General features: G+C 41.0%; 1 protein-coding gene across 1 annotated transcript in view; it reads right to left on the bottom strand.

Annotated features, from left to right (window-relative positions):
• The window catches only part of LOC108718261 (kelch-like protein 29), a 610,001-nt gene that overhangs the window by 51,547 nt on the left and 534,315 nt on the right, over nt 1-24,139 (bottom strand). The window contains exons 10-11 of the mRNA XM_041565068.1: nt 18,048-18,246; nt 17,690-17,872 (exon numbers count right to left, since the gene is read on the bottom strand). Coding sequence (XP_041421002.1) covers nt 17,690-17,872; nt 18,048-18,246 — 382 coding nt within the window. The remainder of the gene's footprint in view (nt 1-17,689; nt 17,873-18,047; nt 18,247-24,139) is intronic.

The raw sequence follows: 24,139 nt of genomic DNA, 5'->3' as shown, positions 1-24,139 counted from the left end.
CACTCTGGGCTAAAAATGATCATTATCTTTAAATATGGCCCCTTTATTGAAGTTCCATATAGATCTGCTGGTCCCTGTTTTAAATGAGGGGTGGGTGTGTCCTACTGGTCCCTGTCAGAAGCACAGTAGAAGAAGGACAGCCAATCCCAGCCCTGTACTCACAAAAGCAAAAACAGGCTTCAGTTTGATATCAGGTCCTGCTAGCTGCTGATTGGTTCCTGTCCTACAGTGCAGTGAGCTGAGTATTATCAGCTCCCCTGCACAGCCTGGGAAAGGAGGCAGCAGGCAGTGAAACAGGTGGGAGGGACTGGTAGGGGTTTTGCAGAAATTTTCAATAAATCAGCTCAATGTTATTTTTGAAGCACATTTCTTCTAATATTTAGAGGCATATGATGCACTTTAATCCAGTGAGAAAAAGTTATCTCAGGGTTTATCACATGAAAACTCATGGACAGGATTCAATTTGAGGAGAAAAAAACTTTTCTATCCACATTAAGTTCCAGTTTTTTCCACATACTCCCTTAGTTCATTTAAGCGAGATCAGTTTTTCTGAATTGCATCTCAGATCCATGGCTTTTCACATGATATAAACCTCTCAGATCCATGGCTTTTCACATGATATAAACCTTTTTCTCTCTGATTGAATCTGGCCCATTACGGCTCTGTACTGGTATGGGATCCTTTATCGGGAAATCCTTTATCCAGAAAGCTCCAAATTACGGAATGGCCGTCTCCCATAGACTCCATTTTATCCAAATACATTTTTAAAAAAACGATTTCCTCTTTCTGTGTACTAATAAAACAGTCGCTTGTACTTGATCCCAACTAAGATATAATTAATCCTTAATGGAAGCAAAACCAGCCTATTGGGTTTATTGAATGTTTATATGATTTTCTAGTAGACTTAAAGGCATACGGTCATGTCAAAATGAATCAGTTAATAGTGCTGCTCAAGCAGAATTCTGCACTAAAATCCATTTCTCAAAAGAGCAAACAGATTTTTTTATATTCAATTTTGAAATCTGACATGGGGCTAGACATATTGTCAAATTCCCAGCTGCCCCCAGTCATGTGACTTCAATCACTCTTTACTGCTGTACTGCAAGTTGGAGTGATATCACCCCCTCCCCCAGCAGCCAAACAAAAGAACAATGGGAAGGTAACCAGATAACAGCTCCCTAACACAAGATAACAGCTGCCTGGTAGATCTAAGAACAACACTCAATAGTAAAAACCCACTGAGACACATTCAGTTACATTGAGAAGGCAAAACAGCAGCCTGCCAGAAAGCATTTCTCTCCTAAAGTGCAGTCACAAGTCACATGACCAGGGGCAGCTGGGAAATTGACAAAATGTCTAGCCCTATGTCAGATTTCAAAATTGAATATAAAAAAAATCTGTTTGCTCTTTTGAGAAATGGATTTCAGTGCAGAAGTCTGCTGGAGTAGCACTATTAACTTATGCGTTTTGAAAAAAACAACATGTTTTCCTATGACAGGATCCCTTTAAGCTATGTAGATCCAAATTACAGAAAGATCCTTTATCTGGAAAACCCCAGGTCCCGAGCATTCTGGATAACAGGTCCCATACCTGTACCAAGCTACTGTACCAATTCAGACATGTTTATAAGCAAAGCATTGCACGCAGACTTGTTAAGTAACAGAGCAGAACTGCAGACATATTTGGTAACAGACTAGAACATACAGATGTGTGATATTCACTTAATTAATAGCTCAAATAATCCGTGTGCAGGGAGGCGGCATTTATCTACATGTACAGACCCTACAGCCTATATCAGCCTCACACATTTACACACAGGCAATTCATTTACATAATAATAAGGTTTGTCTCGTCCGATGCTCCCGGTGCCTTAAACAAGACTTGGCAGAATATTCTCTCTCTTTCTGAAAAGGAACGTGGCCCCCAGTGACTAAGGCGGAAATTCACTAAAGGGCGAAGTGACTAACGTTAGCAAAAATTCGCCAGCGTGACGTCATTTCGGGACTTCGCTGATTTACTAACGAGCGCAGGTGTAAATTCGCTAGCGAAGGAGATAGACTCTAGCGGTACTTCGTACTCTAACACCAGGCGAATTTTATGCAAATTAGCCAACGCTAGCTTTTGTTCTGCGCCCTGGATTTGTTTAAGTAATTTAATATTTATTCTTATATAAAGTAATTTGTATTTATGCTATTAATGGAAACAACAATTTAAATGCATTTGTCGATGTATGTACCCAGAATGCACTCCAGAGGTGAAAGGTTAAGGAAAGTTTAAATACTTCCCTTGTGTTTGGTTTTGCACACTTGATAAAGGGCCAACGCCCGAAACATGTTGTGGAGCATTTTTCCCCAATAAAAGCACTTTGCAGTCATAGCTACTGCCTTGGATTTGTCCTGCTTTCTATTATAATACTGACTGCGCCCTGGATGCAACTTCGCATTTTAGTGAATTAGCGGTGTCCTGGCAAGTTTTTGCATGGCGAAATGTGGCGTTGTGAGTGAAGCCGTCGCTGGTGAATTTCCGCAGGATAGTGAATTTGCTCCTAAGAGCAGATCTGCACCTAACTCTAAGGACAGAGACACACGGGAAGATTCAGGGAAATTTTTTTTTTTTTTAACAATTCCTTTATTTGCACAACTATCAATCGTACAGACAGTGTGAATCACATAGTTGTCATTGTTGTACAATGTCAATAAAGAAAATTTAACAAAGCAAACATAACCGAAGTGATGTCATTCTTCACAAATACAGTCATCAATGAAGGGTAATACAATTAAACGCAACATTGTAAACCAAGATAAAGCATTCACCTTTGAATTCTCATCTGCAAAATACAGTAGAAAGCCAGTAAGACAGTACTTCACAATATCACCATAGCATGGAGCATAGCCCAGGAGGAATAATGTGCATTCCTGAGGTAAAACAGACCTTAAGGCACGTCCGGGTCAGGATCATCCTCTGTCCACGGCGCCCACACTTTATTAAATTTCTCAGGGCAACCCCGCCTCAGATACGTTATTTTATAGAGTGGCAGTGCGTTCTCAATTACCTGTTCCCATTCATGTAAAGTAGGCCCATTACTAGATTTCCATTTTATAGCTATCATTTTTTTTGCATACATACACAGAATAGATAGCAGAGTCCTCTGAGCGTGTCTCGGGACTAGATCAGTTACTTGATTCAGTAAGTTTTCATCCCCACCAGCTGTGTTACCTCTGTCCAAAAATTATAAATAACCGGACATTCCCAAACCATATGGAAAAACTCCGCTGGGGAGTGAAAACACCTGGGACATACATCATGTATATTCGGGTTCATTTTATGGAGTCGGTATGGGGTAAGGTACACCCTATGCAAGTAGTTCAGTTGTGTCATTTTATCTTTACTACAAATAACCCCTTCAAAGGCCGAATCCACAATATCCTCCCAATCCTCCGAAGAAACCCCAGGAATGTCCCTCCGCCACCTAGCCATCAGTTTACTAAGGGAAGCACCCCCAGCCTTCATCAATTGTGCATAAAAGGTCGATAATGGTTTATCAAGTGTAACCTTACGAATATGTAACTCAATGGGTCTGGGAGTGGTATCTATTGCATTGTACTGGAATTGGGTGTGCACTGCATGTCTCAGCTGCAAGTACCTAAAAAACATTTTATTAGGAAGTGTAAACTTTTGTTTCAGATCCTGAAAAGCCATCAATCTGCCCTCCACCATAATATCTGCTAAGTATTTTATGCCATGAGTAGCCCATAGTTGCGGAGCTGGAATGGTACGGAGCTGCTGGAGTTTGGGATTGCCCCAGAGAGGGGAGAATTCTGAGCAAGACTGGTGTGGCTTAGGATAAAATTGTAGAGCAGTCTGCCAAGCTCTCACTGTGGTTCTCATTAAGGGAGAGATGTTTTTGGTAGTTGAGGTACCCCTGTAGAGAAGGTTTTTCAATCCCTCAAGGGACCCTACCAACTGCGCCTCAAGAAGTGTAGCTGCATTGGTGTAAGACGGAGTGGCCCAATTCCTTGCCACCACCAGTTGGGACGCCAGATAATACCAGTAAAGGTTAGGAGCAGCAAGGCCTCCCTGAGTGGTCGGAAGCTGTAAAGTACTAAGAGCCAACCTCGGGTGAGAGCCATTCCAAAACAAAGAAATCATAAGGCTTCTTAACTTCGCAAAGACCGAACTGGGGATTATCAATGGGGCCTGCCGAAACACGTATGTGAGCTTTGGTAATAACATCATTTTAAATAAGTTAATGCGCCCTAGTAAAGTGAGGGGAAGGCTCAAGATTCAGGGAAATTTAGTCGACCCGACGACTAATCGCCTCTTCTTCGGGCGACTAATCTCCCCGAAAAGCCTTCCCGCCGGCACTCGGAGCGCTTCATTTTCCAAACTAATCGACTTCGGAAAATAAATCGCTCCGAGTGCCACCCTGCCAGCAATTTTGATTCTAGCCGGCGGAAGGCTTTTCGGGGGGGATTAGTCGCCCAAAGTGACTAAATCTAAGGGAGTGTGCCCTTACCCTTTGCTTTTGTAATATGAATCCAGACTTAAGTGAGTCTTTAATGCACCGTGAAGTGTCTGCCGTGTGCAGGATTGTTTCCAATGCGACATCTCCCACTTGTTTATATAAAAATGCAAGAGGACTGTTCTCAGCGAGTATCATTCTTATACATCCCTGTCTATTTCAGGGGGAAATAAGTGGGTGATAATCCTCACTTGCCGACAGATTTATAATTTTCCTTTAAGTATGAGAGCAAAAAAGAGAAGCAAGAGAAAGCAAACAGGGCCAGGGTGCAGTGCAAACCAATCATTTCTGGCACAGCAGTGGGGCTACACCGCTCTATTTAAGCCTGTGTTAAAAGCTAAATAGGATTATAAAAAGGGGAATTAATGTGATTATAGCATATTTCTAACCTCCTCTCTCTGTCTTCTCAGTGTGACACATATAGAAGAGACCCATCTAATCCCCGTCTGTTTATGTTCTCAGGACACTGGATTTTAGAGAAAATCCTTCCTTTAGAAAATAGTAAAATATACTTGTGTCTGGTATCAGAGCACGGAGGGGAAGGGCTGAAGAGGGAGGACTGATTGACAAGAGCTGAGAGGGGACGGGCTGGAGCAGAATTAAGCGAGGAGGGGGGAGAAGTATGTGCAGCAGCATGGAGGAGTTAATGCATGCTTCAGATCAGTGAGTAAGCAGCAACGTTAAAGCTTTAAATTGGCCATGTCCTAAAATAATTTCTCACCCCATGGCTTATACACGAGTCAATAAATTTTTCCAGTTTTCTTAGGTAAATTAGGTACCTCGGCTTATACACGGGTCGGCTTATACACGAGTATATACGGTAGTATTGATTTAATGGCAAATACTTTTGTTTATGGTTTCAAATTGATTTATTATAACCCGAGGATGGAAAAAGTCTGAATCCAAAATTCCAGCATCTCAGACCTGCCGAGGTTGTTAATACGTCAATGGGAGAGGTCCCTATCCTATTTGGAAGTTTCCGTGGTTTTGCACTGGAATTATCCTGAAAATTTGAATATTTCAGGCAAAACTGAAAAATTCGGAATTTTTTAGGAAAAAGACAGAACAAATAGAGCAATTTCGGAAAAAAAATCAGATCTGATTAAATTGTGCTTTTAAAATAATAAATTAGGTCTAATTGTGAATTCTAGTTTGCTCTGACCTTTTTTTTAAATAAAATTATCAGAAAAATTTGGATTTTGATAAATAACCCCTATAATGTATTGAAGAACCTGGGGCTGGGTATAGAGATCACATGATGAAAATGGTCAGCAGGCCTTGGCTTAAAGAATGTTCCTCTCTTATATTTTACCTGCCTCATTTTCCTCTTGTGAAGTCAATAAATGAAGCGTTTAAAGCCAATGTGGCACCTACTCTACTACAAGAGCCTCACCATATAATGGACCACTACCATTGGGCAGGGGCGAGCCGTCCCCTCCCCCGTACACTTACCTTTTTGCACCGGGCCAGGACTCTAGCGCACAGAGCATAATTGCGATCTCTGTACTAAAAGAGCCGAATATCCGGTATCTCAACTCGCCTGATTGGTGCAGCGCCCCTGCATGGTGGACAAAGACGCTTGTGTAGATTGGACGTTTGCAAAGGTTGTGCCAATACAACTAATGAGCTAATGCTGACACAAGCTGCAAACTACACAACAATACATTTTTTTGGATGTGAGAATCTTGGGAATCCCGGTCACTCTGACTAAACCCAACATCTCAATGTTCTCATACGCTCTAAGGGGCAGATTTACTAAAGGGCGAAGTGCCTAATGCTAGTGACTTTTCGCCATCGTTAGCGTCCGCAGAGACATCGCCAATTCACTAACAGGCGCAGGCGCCAATTCACTAGTGAAAGAGACCGTTAGCTACCGGTCATTCGGACTCCATCGCCAGACGACTTTTTGCTCTGGCGAAAGGTTGTTACTCTGCAAATTCAGTAAAGTGATGATTTTACTGCCTGCGAAGTGCTAAAAAGTAGCTAAATCTTCCTCAATCTTCTGTCACTTACATCATATCCTGTGAGCCGAAAATGCATTAAAGTTCCAAAAACGCTGGCGACTTTTCCTGCAAAAGTCCTGACAAACTTTTTTTGTGTAATCCAGACATTTCATAACATGTAGAACATTCATATTACAGTGAGCTCATGTGTAGGACATTATATTAATTCTCTTGTCTTTATTAAGGTTCCCTGGACATGTGTAATAAAAAGGTAACTTCAAGCATTTGCACCAACATTTATAATAAAGACGTCCGTACAACTTTAAATTACCCGGCGTATGCAAATTGACCTTAGCGCAAGATTACTAGGGAATTTTCACAAGGCACAAACAAACAAAAAAGTCACCAGCGTTCAGCGCCCAGGGAGCAACTTCGCATATTAGTGAATTATCACAGTGGTAGCGCCTGGCGAAGTGGTGCGATGTGTACGAAGCGGTCGCTGGCGACAATTTGCTTTTTAGTGAATCTGCCCCTAAGGGTCCAGATTAAAGTGGAACAGCCTGCAATTATAATCCCAAAAAAATAGGTGCTTTTAGAGGACTGCGAGTCTTGGCATACCCGGGTTCGGTCAGGACTAAAATGGCCCATTTACAGGCACTGCAGAAAACCAAAGCAAGTTACTGTATATATAGTGATTATATTACTGATATAATGATTGTATTGGAGATAAGAGTTCAGCAAATCTTGGAGAGCCAGACAAGAGACACCACCATTATCTCACATGAAATGTATCCTAAATCAGTTTATTCATGTCAATGGATACTGTCATGGGAAAACATGTTTTTTTTTTCAAAACACAGTTAACAGTGCTGCTCCAGCAGAATTCTGCACTGAAATCTGTTTCTCAAAAGAGCAAACAGATTTTTTTTATATTTAATTTTGAAATCTGACATGATGCTAGACATATTGTCAGTTTCCCAGCTGCCCCCAGTCATGTGACTTGTGCTCTGATAAACTTCAATCACTCTTTATTGCTGTACTGCAAGTTGGAGTGATATCACCCCCTCCCTTCCCCTCCCATCAGCCCATCAGCAGAACAATGGGAAGGTAACCAGATAACAGTTGCCAGGTAGATATAAGAACAGCACTTAAGTAAAAATCCAGGTTCCACTGCAACACGTTCAGTTACATTAAGCAGGAGAAACAGTAGCCTGCCAGAAAGCAGTTCCATCCTATAAAAAGTGTAATTTAGAAATAAAAACTACACCATAAAAATCATGACAGAATCCCTTTAAATGGCTACATTTTTTTTATCTGGCTAGAGGATAACCGTACTGTAGTTTGGCAACTTAGATTTACATCTCCAATTGTCCAATCCAGATTGATCATCACCCATCCCTCAGCTATGCCTACATTCCCTTCATTCCTTCGTTATATGAACAGGAAAGTAAGATTTAGGTTCCTCCTGCCATGTAACTCCTTCCGTTTCACATTCCAGCCATTCGGAGTAATACAGGCGAGTTTCTCCGTAACTGAAAATTTGGTTTCCCTTCAAACTTCAGAGCAAACCATGGCTGCTAAATCTGAGTGTGGATTCTGCTGTTCTGTGGAATGAAGTCATTCCTGCCAATCAACATTTCAGGAATGTTCTGAGGATTCGCCCCTGAACCTCATAAATTTGTTCCAGCCAACTGAGCTCTACGCTACATACTCACCTCCTCTCACTGACCCCCTGTTCAGCAGTATATGGCTTCCCATTCCTTCCTGTCTCATTGCTCAGGTTCCTTTCTCTAGCACCAATCAGTCTAGAGCTGAGGTCAAGTTTGCTCTGGAGATAGCTCCATGCCTTTGTCTGTTTAACTATAATTTAATCATCCCTATCCAAGCTTTACTATTACAAACCCAAAGGACAGACCTGTTATTTGCTGTTTATTCCCTGGGATCAGTGCATTTCAGCTGTAATGGTAAATCCTATTTACTTTATTAAGGGAACTCAGCAAAATGGTCCCTGTTTAGGAATTGTATAAAGTATTTTTTTCTGATCCTGTTTTACCTTTAACCAGAAGAAAAAGAAAATATGCTGTTTGCCACTGGATCATTCACAAATACAGATTTTCTTTCCCTTCATTGCTTCATGCGCAAATACAAATATTCACCAGAGCAATAATATCTTTACATTTGATCTTTGTCTGTGTCTCCTCTGAGCACTTTAAAAGAAATCTCCTTCCAGAAAGGGGATTCAGAGAAGGTGATGTGCCAAGGAAAGTGATTGCCCTACTGCCCTGTTGCAAATGTGCATATTCTATTTATAATATTCTATTTATAATATTCTATTTATAATATTCTATTTATAATATTCTATTTATAATATTTGCAGAACTGCATTTCCTTTCTTCAAATATTACACTTTTCATTTCAAGGGAATCATGGTTAAAAACTGTTTTATTTTTTTCTTATGGTTTGTAATGGGGTCGAGTGGATGATGAATGTTATGGTGAGTGAAAATTACTGTTTGCACATTGCTGTTTGAAACTGTGTGATATGTAAAAGTGGGTTCATTTATGTTTGAGTGTTTCCACTGATGCCTTGCAGTAGTCCTGAGTTCCGTTACAACGTGGGCACTACAGGTGTCTTCAAGGGGTTAGTATGTTCTCTATGCGTCTTTGTGGATTTCATCTGAGTTGTTAAAGATGCACAGAAATGGTGAGCAAGATGGGGTGTCAGTAGGATATGATGGAGACAGTAGAGCAACATGGTGTCAGTAGGATATGATGGAGACAGTAAAGCAAGACAGTGTTGGTAGGACAAGATAGCGAAGTGCAGAAAAGCAAGATGGTGACAGTAGGGTAAAATGGCATCAATATGCAAAAGATTGAGAAAACAAATGCAAAAGATTGAGAAAACAAAGGAAGATAAAAAGGGTAATCTCATTGTTGCACAATTTCTGTATGTGTTTGTGAATCAACTGAGATGGGCCGTGTTTTATCCAGGATGCAGCCACCACTAACCATGGTTGACCTTTTACTGATTGTTCTTATGCAGTTGTGTCGTTCTTATGCTGCTGTGGCCAAGTCTTCTAGAACTCATGAGACCATGGGCAGGAGTATAGGGAGTATAGGTCCAGCCCAAAGGCCAGTTAGGGTGAGATTTCCTGGAGTTCCTGGAATTAAAGCAGATTGCCTGTTACCCCAAAATTTTATATATCTGTAACTTTGGTAGGAGATAAGGGGGCCTAGTCTAAAGGCCTGTTAGAAAAAGATTTGGGGTGAGTGGTTATTTTTGCCCCAGTGTTTATATATATCTGTAACCTTGTTATGAGCTAAGGGGCCCAGTCTGAAGGTCAGTTAGGAGGAGATTTGGGGTGAGTGTTTATTTGTACCCTGGGTACCCTTGGAACTATAGCAGGGTGACACCCCAATGTTTCTATATATCTGTAACCTTGTTATGAGCTAAGGGGGCCCAGTCTGAAGGTCAGTTAGGGGGAGATTTGGGGTGAGTGCTTATTTGTACCCTGGGTACCCCTGGAACTATAGCAGGGTGACACCCCAATGTTTCTATATATCTGTAACCTTGTTATGAGCTAAGGGGGCCCAGTCTGAAGGTCAGTTAGGGGGAGATTTGGGGTGAGTGCTTATTTGTACCCTGGGTACCCCTGGAACTATAGCAGGGTGACACCCCAATGTTTCTATATATCTGTAACCTTGTTATGAGCTAAGGGGGCCCAATCTGAAGGTCAGTTAGGGGGAGATTTGGGGTGAGTGCCTATTTGTGCCCTGGGTACCTCTGGAACTATAGCAGGGTGACTGTTACCCCAATGTTTCTATATATCTGTAACCTTGTTATGAGCTAAGGGGGCCCAGTCTGAAGGTCAGTTAGGGGGAGATTTGGGGTGAGTGCTTATTTGTGCCCTGGGTACCTCTGGAACTATAGCAGGGTGACACCCCAATGTTTCTATATATCTGTAACCTTGTTATGAGCTAAGGGGGCCCAGTCTGACGGTCAGTTAGGGGAGATTTGGGGTGAGTGCTTATTTGTACCCTGGGTACCCCTGGAACTATAGCAGGGTGACTGTTACCCCAATGTTTCTATATATCTGTAACCTTGTTATGAGCTAAGGGGGCCCAGTCTGAAGGTCAGTTAGGGGGAGATTTGGGGTGAGTGCTTATTTGTGACCTGGGTACCCCTGGAACTATAGCAGGGTGACACCCCAATGTTTCTATATATCTGTAACCTTGTTATGAGCTAAGGGGGCCCAGTCTGAAGGTCAGTTAGGGGGAGATTTGGGGTGAGTGCTTATTTGTACCCTGGGTACCCCTGGAACTATAGCAGGGTGACTGATATTGATCTGTTTTTATATCTGAAATCCTAGTTATTAGTGGTATTCGACCAAAAGTTAGACCAAATACCTTGGGCTAGAAATGGGAAGGATTGGCATCCCCTGTAGCCAAGGAACTCATGGAATTTCAGGGTGAAAAAAGCACAAATCTGAAAAAGACTTACAAAAACAAAATGTCTTTTCTCCATTGCAATCCTCTTAGCAATGTTATGGCCAATTTTCCATTTACATAATAAAAAGGCAGGAAATGACTGGATTGGAAAAATATTAATCTTTTCATTGTATATATCTGGTTTAGCAATCAGCTAGCTAAAAAAGCAAACCAACCAAGAAATAATTTTCATACATATTCCGAAGGCCCTAACTGGACCATGATAAGGTATTTTTTCAAGCCGCTCCCATGACCTACCACCATCACAAATCTCACAAAATTGGTGTCTTTTTTTCTATTTTTGCCATTAACATCCAGTATAAACAATCTTATGTTTATTAACAGTTACAGTCCAACTGGAGCTAATGACTTGGTGAGCTGATTACCTCAGGGAACAGCTAAATCTGACTTTCTCTTGGAAAATGTTACATCCAAAGAGCTATTTAGCTAATGACTGAATGAATAAACCCAAGGCTTATAAGGAATTGGATCCAACACTGCTCCGCTGGGCAATATGAACCCTCTTGGGCCTAATGCAAAACCTACCGCTGTAGTTTTGTGAGACTTTTAATGGGAAAAATAACTTAGTGTTTTGTGTTTAGTATTTTGATAAGTACTGGGCGCTTGAGTCAACTGCAGCACAACACACAAGGGCCTGTGCTAAATCCAAGAGGAAATCTGAAGGGCACATTTAGGAAATGGAGCATTTTGCTTTAGGTGGCAAATAGGACATGGATTATGAACCTACAGTATGTTTTTAATTCTGCCTCTCTCTCTCTACTGTCATCCTTCATTGTCATTCAAACAAATTGTCTGTTGCCTGAGATGGATTAAGGCAAAAGCTTGGCCTGCATGCTGGTGATTTAGGACACCATTGTTCCACTGGCAATATATTGTTTCCACCAAACTCACATACAGAGATGTTTTAATGATGTTTGGATCTGTGCAACTACCCAGAGCCATCACACACACAGTAGTAGATAAGAAGAGCGATGAAATCAGTAGAAAAATATGCACAAAGAGCAAGATGATGACCATAGGGTCTGATAGCATCAGTAGGACATGATAGAAGACAGTAGAGCAAGATACTTCTAGCAGGACAAGATGAAATCAGTAGAAAAATATGCACAAAGAGCAAGATGATGACCATAAGGTCTGATAGCATCAGTAGGACACGATGGAAGACAGTAGAGCAATATAGTCATAAAAGGAAAAGATGAAAGCAGTAGGACAAGATGGACATAGTAGAGCAAGATGGTCACCATAGGGTCAGATAGCATCAGGAGGACACGATAGAAAACAGTAGAGCAAAATACTTCTAGTAGGACAAGATGAAAGTAGTAGGGCAAGATGAAATCAGTAGAAAAATATGCACAAAGAGCAAGACGATGTCCATAGAGTCAGATAGCATCAGTAGGACATGATGGAAGACAGTAGAGCAATGTAGTCATAGAAGGAAAAGATGAAAGCAGCAGGACAAGATGGACATAGTAGAGCAAGATCGTGACCACAGGGCAAGATAGCATCAGTAGGGCATGATGGGAGACAATAGAGCAAGTTACTCCTAGTAGGACAAGATAAAAGCAGTAGGACAAGATGGACAGAGTAGTGCAAAGTAGTGAGCACAGGGCACGATAGCATCAGTAGGACATGATGGAGGGGCTAGACCAAGATTGTGATTGAAGATGGTATCAGTAAGCAAACAATTGTGAAATTAAAGAGTAATTTCACAATTAGTCGCCTTTTAGCCATATGAACAACTAAGTTGGAAAGTGCTTCATGCAGGGTCAAACCACCAGTGAAGTGAACCCTGTTCTTATGCTGCTATGACCAGGACTTTTAGACTGATGAGGCCATAGGCAGGAGCTTTAGTCAGAAGCCAGTTTTACATTCTAAACTGTACAAAAAGAACTGTACACAGCAAATTTAAGACAGGCATATGAGCAGTACTGTACATTAAGCCCCTTGAGATGTAATATACTAAAAATGCTCTGCAGCTGGTAAGGCACAAGGGATATGCTATCTCTAAACATGCCATAGAATGTCATGAAGGGGTATCATATTTCACATTTCAGATTATTGACAGCCCCAAAATTAATATTAGAGGAGGAGACAGGGACAAGGCTTTGTTGAGGTTAGAGGCTTATTGGATTTTTGAATTAAACACAATTAACACTCATGGAGGTCTTAATCAGGATTGGGAACTGCCTTGCTTCTATTGAATTACTGTTTGTATTTGATTTATATATTTCTATTAATTATTATGGATTAATTTAATTCATATATAAATTATGGGCGTTATTCGTGAATGCATGTCTGTTTTGATTGATTTTTTTGATCTTTTGATTTTTTGAATTTTTTGAATTTTTTGATTTTTTTCGGCATTTGATTTTTCCTAGATTTTTTTTAGTGTTGTGTGTTACGTCCCGCTTATTCAATTAATTACAGACTTTATGAATTTATTCTAATTTAGATTTTATTAGATTGTTATATTTTTCATATTTTTGATATTCTGTTAGCCATATATATGTAATTCATGATATGAATATGTAACATTTATTTAATGGCATTATTTTGTATAATTATTTCATTATCCATGTATTATACACGATAGTGGCACACTTCCTTTGTTCTGATATTCCATCATGTGGTTCACCCATGATAGGGTTAATGTTTTTAGAAGGTGTGTGGTTCTTGTGGTTTTAAAATGTTACCAGAGGTCGTTACAATTTAGCTTTTTGAGGAAGTGGTTTGTCCACGAAACGCGTCAAAGCTATGGAGCTATCTGGCTCATTATGCTCTATTGTTACCTTTTAACAATTCTCAATAAATAGATGTTTTAAATTTGCTGGTGCTCCGTGATTACGACACAAGGCACAAGGGATACCCTGGATTAGTAAAATACATGGCAGTGTGATGCTCCAGAGAAACCCCCCAGACTTTCTTCCTCCTGTAAAATGCACTTATCTGGATATTTTAATTTGTATAAATGTATATGTTCTGCACTGGCTGAGAAATCCACTTCCTACTTCTGTAAACTAAAAACTTCCTCTACAGTTGACAAGACAGGATTCTGGGATTTGTAGTCCATAACAGCTGTGAGCTATAACCTTAAACCAACAATAGGCAACGTGCAGAATCCCAGGTGTTGGCGAATGACATTACCTAGAGGGACACAGATGTTCTGCAGCAGGTTACCCAGCCATTTATATGAAACATTCCTGCTTTTTCCTACTCTCTCATTTAAGCAGCTGTTCCTGAAATAATATATGTTAATTTAAACGCACAGTATCATTTACAGTATCAATTATTCCTCTTTCCTGTAAGGTTTTTATTTCTGAACTTTCCCTGTTAAGGAGAACGGGCGCAATGTATCGGCCTCTATCGCAGGCTAGTGACAATTTACACTATTAAATCAATTCTGCCAACTGCATAATGAACACGTATTGATTACACTGTTTACTAAGACTGCATTAAAACATCAAAATTAATTTTTTGTCCGTGCCGCGTTCCACTCAGATTTCTATGTTGTAGTCCAATGATCTGTTTCAAGGAACACAAATTAGCCAAATAGCCAGTGTGGCCAATGTCCAAAACAAACAGATTGCGGGTCCCCAACATTTTTTTGCCTGAGAGCAACGTTCAGATGTAAAAAGAGTTGGGAACAACACAAGCATGGATAATTATTCCTTTGTGGTACAAAATAAAGGCTGTGATTGGCTATTGGTAGCCCCTATGCGGACTGGCAGCCTACAGAGGTTCTGTTTGGCAGTACAGCTGGTTTTTATACAATTCCTCCAAACCTGGAATTCAAAAATAAGCACCTGCTTTGAGGCCACTGGGAGCAACATCCAAGGGGCTGGGGAGCAACATGTTGGGTAGATCATACATAAAAAGGTAATTTGTAACATGCTGAAATAAAACGTAATATCATATACACATTGTACTTGTTATTATAAACACACTGGCACTTTTGTCTTGGGTTAGTATCTCGGAAAATAAGCCCCAAATTCTGGGATTATTTCCATGCATTCCTTCTGCTATGCATACAAAGGAGCATGGTATCTTTTTAACCAAAATGCTTTTCTTATGGATTCACTTTCCTGTATCTACAGATACTTAACAGAAAAGCCTGCACTGCCGTGATGAGCCCCAATAAGGATAAAGCATAAAGTTGTTGGGCATCTGATAAGCTTTCTGCCCCAACCACACTTTAGAACCCAGTTCTGAGCTGCAACCTCTAGGGCAGTGATACCCAACCAGTGGCTCGCAAGCAACATGTTGCTCACCAGCCCCTTGGATGTTGCTCTCAGTGGCCTCAAAACAGCTGCCAAGAATCATCATTGGCACAGTGTAGTGTAGGTTTCTTGTATGGAAAAGTTTGTGACCTTCTTCAGGTTTATGGTGGGAAAAAGCAACCTTGAAAGAGCATGGTGAGATCGATATAAACATTCTAGACCCCTAAGCTTTGGTCATTTTTTAATGCTTACGGATCTCACCCAAGATGCTTTGTGGTATTCACAAGTGAAGAATATGGGTTGGAAACCATCCCATTATATTTGGGGAATCAAAGTGCAATTTCAACCAACACTGGCATAGAATGGTCCAAATGGCCATCCCATGGAAGAACATCAGAATCACCCTTGGCCCAGTACGATGAACTTTCTTGTATGGAGAGAACGTTTTTGACCTTCTTCAGGTTTATGGTGGGACAAGGATACCTTGAAAGAGCACAGTGAGATTGACATTATATTATAGATTCTAATTCCTAATATAGGTTCCTCAGCATTACAAAAGGACCAAAGGCTTCGCAAATTCGCAATGTTACATTCCATGAAATCAATATTATTGACAGAGATACTGATACTCAAGTAGATGTTCTTGGTGTGATCGACACTGGAGTCACACCCGTGTGACTTACATCTCACCTTTTGGGTCATCTTTACACAGATCTGGTAATTACAGTCTCATTTACATTGATGACACAAAGATTCAGATAAGAACACAGTCTTTCTATTTCTCATTACCAAGTGTAACGATATGACACGGTGACTGTGTAGGGCAGGGGACATGTCAGTGGTAATTAGCTTTCTAGTATCTGTCCTAGCTTGTAAACAATGAAACAAATTTGAAAAGAAAGGGTACAGCAATGAGTGATATTGGCAAAGGCACCAGCAAAATGGAAGTCAGTATCACCGAGCTCATGTAAAAAGGTAAAAACCCAAGTTGACCCAACATGACGAGAACATGATTCCTTCTGTTTGTTTTAATATTTCATCTAAATAGTGAGACAATCATTATAGAATCAGATCTCATTCATGAGTGGAACATTGAGCACATCCATATTTTCATTTCCATTTTTATCCAGTAAACCATATGATATACCCAGCAGTGGAACCAAATATCGCACATGCCTTTTGTTTGCTACACTACTAGGCAGAACCCTGAACCTATTTAGAGCCATTCCGTTGGTGGACACCCCTTCATATCTGGCCTTTGGGCCTTATTATGCTCAATATCACATTTGTTCTACCTACAGTACACACAGTTGGAACCTTGTAGCCTCACTTGATATAGGGTAGGCAGTAGGTACAAAATATTGGATTTATGGCCCAGCACACAGGTCCAGACTGGGTCTGCTGAAGTTATACCCCTTAAACCTAATGATAGCTGCTTTGTGCATCAGACCCTTGCTCAGATGCACAGGCTTTTATCTGTGTTTAGCTCAGGCTTATACATTCTCATCTATATAAGCTTTTAGCCTCCGATAGAGCAACCTAAGGGTAGTTTTATGTCAGGAATCCAATACCTCCATTAGTTTAGAATGTCAGTATCACTTTAACTGAATATGAGCCTTTAATCAAACTGGAATGTGTCAAAGAAATCTTCCCGATTGGTATAGATTCTCATCTCCTGCTCGAATCAGAGGTCGGCGGAATCCAATGCAGGTTTTTGCACATTTGTTAAATAAATCCAACATTGAGTGAGGGCAACACTATGTAGGGGAAATATGAAGAAGGAGTGCTGTATAGCTCAGTTTTTTAAAGCAACGTATCCATGAATAGTGGCTTGATTTGGCTAAGACTTTAAAAGGAGATGGGTTAGTCTATACCATTTTCCAAAGTGTGAGGCTGGGGGGCCTGGAGCAGTGGTGAGTGAGGCTCAGCCTGAAGGCCAGGTAGGATGAGATTTGGGGAGAACACCTAATTGTTCTCATAGAAAAGCCAACCTAGAATATCATGTTTTGTTTTTGCTGCCATAGATATTCTAGGAACTATGGTTAGATGACTGATACATTAATGTTTTAACTTTGTTATACACTTAGGTGGAGATTCTGATCAAAGGTTGGACCCCCAAGGGGACTTGAACTGGGTTAGACTGATCAGCCTCTGACTCCAGCTGGAGACCTTGATTTGGATTTCCCTATGAGCAATGGAGAATGGTGACATTTTACTTGGGAGGGCTACCAGTAGAAGGCTTTCTATTTGAGAACTGGATTAATGTATATTAGTATTAATGTATATATATAGAAATTTTTTTTTTTTGGGGAGGCTGGGAGGCTACACCTTCATTATTCTCCTTCTGTGCCTGGACAAGTCATTGGTTTGCCAATATTAAGTACCCAAAGATGGCTGCATGGATGGATGGAAAGCACATGGATATCCATAAATGATTAAGATACACTTTGAAAACGTCACCTTAATTTTCTAAAGTAGCTTTATTTTTCTTTTCCTTACCTGAAAGGTAGATATTGTCTCCAGCACTCACTACGCTGAAAAACTCACGGTCATAAAATGGCAGACTGGCCAAAGGGTACCATTTGTTGATTTGTGGATTTAAACATGTGACCGCTGTGAGAGTCCTCTGATTCATTCCTATCATCTGCCGGCCTCCAACTAGGACAATCACTTCAGCCACACCTGCAAAGGTCAAGTAGATGAACCCATCAGTAACCATAAATATCTATGATGAGATGTGTCTAGACTAGGCTTTCCCATGAATAAGAATGATAATGTTCCATGTGACACCCTGTTGTAGTTTGGTCAACAAGGGTTCCAACACAGTTCACCAGAAGTTGCATTGGTTTCTCATTACCTGCTGAAAGCCTTGGCCTTGTCCGAGGAGTTAGCATTTCTTGGCGGGCGAGTGGGAGCATGTGATACCTCTTTGCTTCATTGACCAAGTCTCGGCATGCCTCCGACGATTTTATTAACTCTTCATTGTCCACAATATTGAGGAGGTAACTGGGATGAATGAAGGGGAGGCGAACCACTGCCAACAATTCAGCAGAATGCTATAAAATACAAACAAAAATGTGCACTTAGTATTCTGATTCTTCTAGAGGCTGTGGGACGTCACATTTCTACAGTCTGGCCTTTCCTGCGTTGCACACTAAAGTAAGAATGTCTGCTATAACACAATTTTACCAATTTCATAGAAAGGTTATCATCAGCAAAAGAAAATCAATAAACTTTTACCTGCTATCCCACAGCCACAGTCCCTTCCCAGAGACTATTATCCCACTGTTACTATAGACACCATCTCTCCCTACTATACCTGCTATCCCACAGTCACACTCCCTTCCCAGAGACTATTATCCACTGTTACTATAGGCACCATCTCTCCCTACTATACCTGCTATCCCACAGTCACACTCCCTTCCCAGAGACTATTATCCACTGTTACTATAGACACCATTTCTCCCTACTATACCTGCTATCCCACAGTCACACTCCCTTCCCAGAGACTATTATCCACTGTTACTATAGGCACCATCACTCCCTACTATACCTGCTATCCCACAGTCACACTCCCTTCCCAGAGACTATTATCCACTGTTACTATAGGCACCATCACTCCCTACTATACCTGCTATCCCACAGTCACACTCCCTTCCCAGAGACTATTATCCACTGTTACTATAGACACCATCTCTCCCTACTATACCTGCTATCCCACAGTCACACTCCCTTCCCAGAGACTATTATCCACTGTTACTATAGACACCATCTCTCCCTACTATACCTGCTATCCCACAGTCACACTCCCTTCCCAGAGATTATTATCCCATTGTTACTATAGACACCATCTCTCCCTACTATACCTGCTATCCCACAGTCACACTCCCTTCCCAGAGACTATTATCCCACTGTTACTATAGGCACCATCTCTCCCTACTATACCTGCTATCCCACAGTCACACTCCCTTCCCAGAGACTATTATCCACTGTTACTATAGGCACCATCTCTCCCTACTATACCTGCTATCCCACAGTCACACTCCCTTCCCAGAGACTATTATCCACTGTTACTATAGGCACCATCTCTCCCTACTATACCTGCTATCCCACAGTCACACTCCCTTCCCAGAGACTATTATCCACTGTTACTATAGGCACCATCTCTCCCTACTATACCTGCTATCCTACAGTCACACTCCCTTCCCAGAGACTATTATCCACTGTTACTATAGGCACCAGCTCTCCCTACTATACCTGCTATCCCACAGTCACACTCCCTTCCCAGAGACTATTATCCACTGTTACTATAGGCACCGTCTCTCCCTACTATACCTGCTGTCCCACAGTCACACTCCCTTCCCAGAGACTATTATCCACTGTTACTATAGACACCATCTCTCCCTACTATACCTGCTATCCCACAGTCACACTCCCTTCCCAGAGACTATTATCCACTGTTACTATAGACACCATCTCTCCCTACTATACCTGCTATCCCACAGTCACACTCCCTTCCCAGAGACTATTATCCACTGTTACTATAGACACCATCTCTCCCTACTATACCTGCTATCCCACAGTCACACTCCCTTCCCAGAGACTATTATCCCATTGCTACTATAGGTACCATGCCTCTGTGCTATAGGCCATGTTTTGTCTTTTTACCTGTTGATTTATGGAACTTAGAATAGACGCCGCTCCTTGGAATCCCCTAAAGAGAGCTCTACCTTTATTCAGGTCATATAAAAATAATCAACCTTGTCAAATTACTCGTAAAGAAAGAAATGCCGAACACACTTTAAAGCCAACAAATCCAGTTTGATAACATAAAATAAAAAGCAATACATTTAGGCATTCAGAGAACAATTTTTTCCCCACTTGAATTGCTATTCTGCACAACCCCTACAATAGAACAATAAAAGCTACAACAATATGTAAATGAATGTAATTTCAAAGGCAGAGCCATTACAACAAGGGCACATTCTATGAAAAGAAGTAAATTCTGCTCCATTAGAAAAACCACTCGCACATTCCTCTGGAGTTTATGGCAATCTCTGTGGCTTAGATTGTACTGGAGGCTGAGATTAGCCATGATGCCCGGAGCCTTTTCCACTACATTGTTACACCTAAAAAAATATTCCGAGCATTGCATTGTGTCAGGAATTTAAATCTTTCATCACTTCTAGCTGAAATGCTGAATATACCTTGTGGTATCTGATCCCAGGCAAGCAGCTTTGGCTACTGTAAGAAAAGTCTGAAAGTTGCGACCAGTTCTTGTAACCCATAGCAACCCAGAGATTAAATACAGGTATGCAATCCATTATCTGCAAACCCGTTACCCGTTTTTTTTCTGGTCCCCTGGCAAACATAAAATGGGGGTTCTACTGTATCTGAATGAAAAGAATGAAACAGGAGGGTGATATAGACAAGCTGTTTGTTGACAGTGTCTTGAGATCTACTGATCAGCAACTAAATGTCTACTGGTAGATCCCTATCTACCTTCTGGGCACCCCTGATATAGAGTTGATTGAAAACATTACAACAGAATATGAACATAATTTAGACTAACATTACAATAACATTACAGTCATACAGAACCAAAATCCCCCCCCCCCCAGTCTACTGGCCAAATATCCTGATGGATAGAATGACAATAGGACAAAGACAGTCTTATGAAGAGTCTATGACTTGGAGAGGGATCTGTGTAAGTTTCTTGGGTTGTTTAAGATAAACTTGTCTATATATACATTATATTGTGACATTTCTATTCTATGTGTACTGTATATTGTGAGTGGGTCCCTAAGCTCAGTAAGTGACAGCAGCACAGAGCATGTGCAGTGAATCAGCAGAAAAGAAGATGGGGAGCTACTGGGGCATCTTTGGAGACACAGATCTTTACTGCTAAAGGACTGTGGTTGCCTTGGGCTTGTACAGAACATAAAGCACCTCTCTACTTATTTTACTTGAATTTCTTCAGATGTCACCTCTTTGAAGAATTACAATGTGCCATTGTGATTGGATTAGTGGAAGAGTTTATATGCCGAGAACTTCCCACACCAGTCAGTTGAACTGAAGAAGCTGCTCGGATGAGTAGTGAAACGTCTTCATTGATTACTCAGCAAGTCCAGTTGTTTTTAGATTGACCTATACTAGATATACCATGACCTGGATGAATGAAAATCTTCATAGTCTTATTATACGTTAGTTCACCTTTAGGGGCAAATTCACTAAGCCGTGAAGCGCCGAACGCTAGCGTTAATTTGCTAGCGTTTGGCATTTTCGCTACTGCGCAAATTCACTAACGAACGCTGGCGTAGTTTCGCTAGTGTTACTTCGCAACCTTACGCCAGGCGAATTTTCGCTAGCGACGAAACTACGCAAATTCACTAACTTACGCAGTGTAGTGAACGCTACCTTTTACACTAGACTTCCTTCGCCACCTCAGACCTGGCGAAGCGCAATAGAGTAGATAGGGCTTGTTTAAAAAAAAAGTCAATTTTTTTTCTAAGTCCCAAAAAACGCTGGCGTGTTTTCTACATGATGGTTGATAGGCTGAAAAAGATCGAAATTTTTTTGGGGCTCCCCTTCCTCCCCCCTACATTTCCTGACTCATGGCAACTTACCTAGACAGTGGGCACATGTGTAGGGCAAAATAAAAATTTTATTTGCTGATTTGAAGGTTTTCTAGCCATTTGTAGTGCAGATACGTGTTCCTCCATTGAAATTTGAATTTCGCGCCGCGTGCAAATTAGCTTTCGATAGCGTAACTTCACTTTATATAGCGAATCAACGCTAGCGCAACTCCGCAACCTTACGCTACCCCTGAGCGCAACTTCGGATTTTAGTGAATTTGCGGAGCCCTGGCGAAACTACGCCTGGCGAAGTGCGGCGAAGTTGCGCCCAGCGCAACTTTGCATCTTAGTGAATTTGCCCCTATTAATCTCCTTTGAGAATCCCTCAGCAGTGGCAAGCACCCAAGCGCTGTATAAACTTCCACTCAAATGACTATGACTAATGAAAATACTGCATATTGGAAATCTATAACTATATCTACTGCATATAAAATTTTTTTTTCTTCCTTAGCTAGGTCAGTGATATTGAGTGTTACACTGCAGGGCTGAACTTACATTAACTATATAACTTTATTTTATTTTCTTTAATAGAAACTTTTGCATTTTTTTTGGTACAGCCGAGTTTTGAAGCGAAATCTACATGGATTGACACCCAGCCGTTGCAGCCATTCCACCCGGAGCGACAGAATTTCCTTTCTCCAATCTGCAGGCAAGAGATATGTCTGGCTGGCTAGTAAAGCAAGATTGCAATTATAATACTTCCCCACCATCCCTCTTCGGCCTTTATTCCCAGCAAGAGGCGAGCAGAAAAAAAATAATTCCAGCTCCTGCAGCAAGCTGGGACATTAACCAAGCAAGTTCCTACTATCTCTCCTTATTAGATTAGTAAGGAAATATAATTATATTTCTATTGCAGACTCCTCGTGAGCCAGCAGCTCATTGTGAAAGCTAATAACAGAGGACATCTAACTCTCTCTCATACAATCCCAGCTATTAAATCAACCTCTTCCATCTTCTATTGTGTTCTTAATTTTTCGGCTGGCATGTAACAATAGAGAAAGTTTTCCCAGCAGCTGTGAAGGGGACGTGTTTCAGAATACTTGTACGTAATATTTAATTTTACATTTTAGAGAGCCCTTAAAATGATTTGCTGCGGGTGTATTTGGGTTGGTCGGTGGGAGGATGGCAGTTACAGATGGCAGTTTATCCATAGCCTTTGACTGTCACCCTCATACTGGACTTGAAAATAAGGTCTACGGTGGAGATGGGTCCAAACTAGGATCAGGTTGTTAGCATTAGAAAAAGGTGACAGTCAACCTTCCATGTGTCAGAAAGGCATATCTGGAATCTGCACAGAAGTATTGAACTGAGTGTAATAAGGATCAGCCTAAAATTAGGTATAGATAGTACCACATTATATAGTTCCACAGTAGAAATAAGTATAGGCTGATAGGAATTGTCTGGAGACCACTAAGGAGATCCTTCAGTAGCAGCACAATAACAACTGCACCATGGGCGGAGATACCTATTAGGTCATTAGCAGTGGCTAATCATCTGTGAGTTACCATGAAACCCTTGGGAACCCGAAGGTTTACCACTGGTTGGGTGTCTTCAGATTGAAATTTGACCAACCATTGCAGGTTAGGGATGGGTGTCTGTCAGATCGAGGGAAGTAAACTGCTTCGTTATAGAACTTGTTCGAATCATGGATATATTGATAAAGTTGTAAAAGTCAACAACGTTGGACAATAAAGACTGGACTGTTTGAACATATGTCATCGCTCAAGGAAGAAGCCCATTTGGCGCAACGCGTCAGTGGTGACGAAAGTGGAAGCAAAATACGGACATGCGCAGTAAGGGCTGAATAACACAGCGGACTTCTCAGCCAACACTGCAGGAGAGCCTTTTGGTTTTAAAAGTCTTTTTAAAGTGGAACATTGAAAGTGCAATATATTTTTTATTAAAGAACCATAAAACGTTTCCACAAATGCTACTCTTTATTGTTCAAAGGAAGAAACTATATTTTTGATGAGACATACTCTGTGGGGCACATTTACCTAGGGTTGAATATCGAGGGTTAATTAACCCTCGATATTCGACCGTCGAATAAAATCCTTTGAATATCGAAGTCGAAGGATTTACCGCTATTCCTACGATCGAAGGAATAGTACTTCGACTATCGAATAGTCGAACGATTTTTAGTTCGAATCGTTCGATTCGAAGTCGAAGGTCGTAGTCGATGGTCAAAGTAGCCCATTCGATGGTCGAAGTAGCCAAAAAAAACATTCGAAATTCGAACTATTATTTCTCTATTCCTTCACTAGAGCTAAGTAAATGGGCCCCTATGTGTTTGAGAGTATAATCGACCACCAGA

Source organism: Xenopus laevis, chromosome 5S (assembly GCF_017654675.1).
Source record: "Xenopus laevis strain J_2021 chromosome 5S, Xenopus_laevis_v10.1, whole genome shotgun sequence".
Classification (NCBI taxonomy): Eukaryota; Metazoa; Chordata; class Amphibia; order Anura; family Pipidae; genus Xenopus; species Xenopus laevis.
This window is presented reverse-complemented; position numbering and strand designations above follow the sequence as displayed.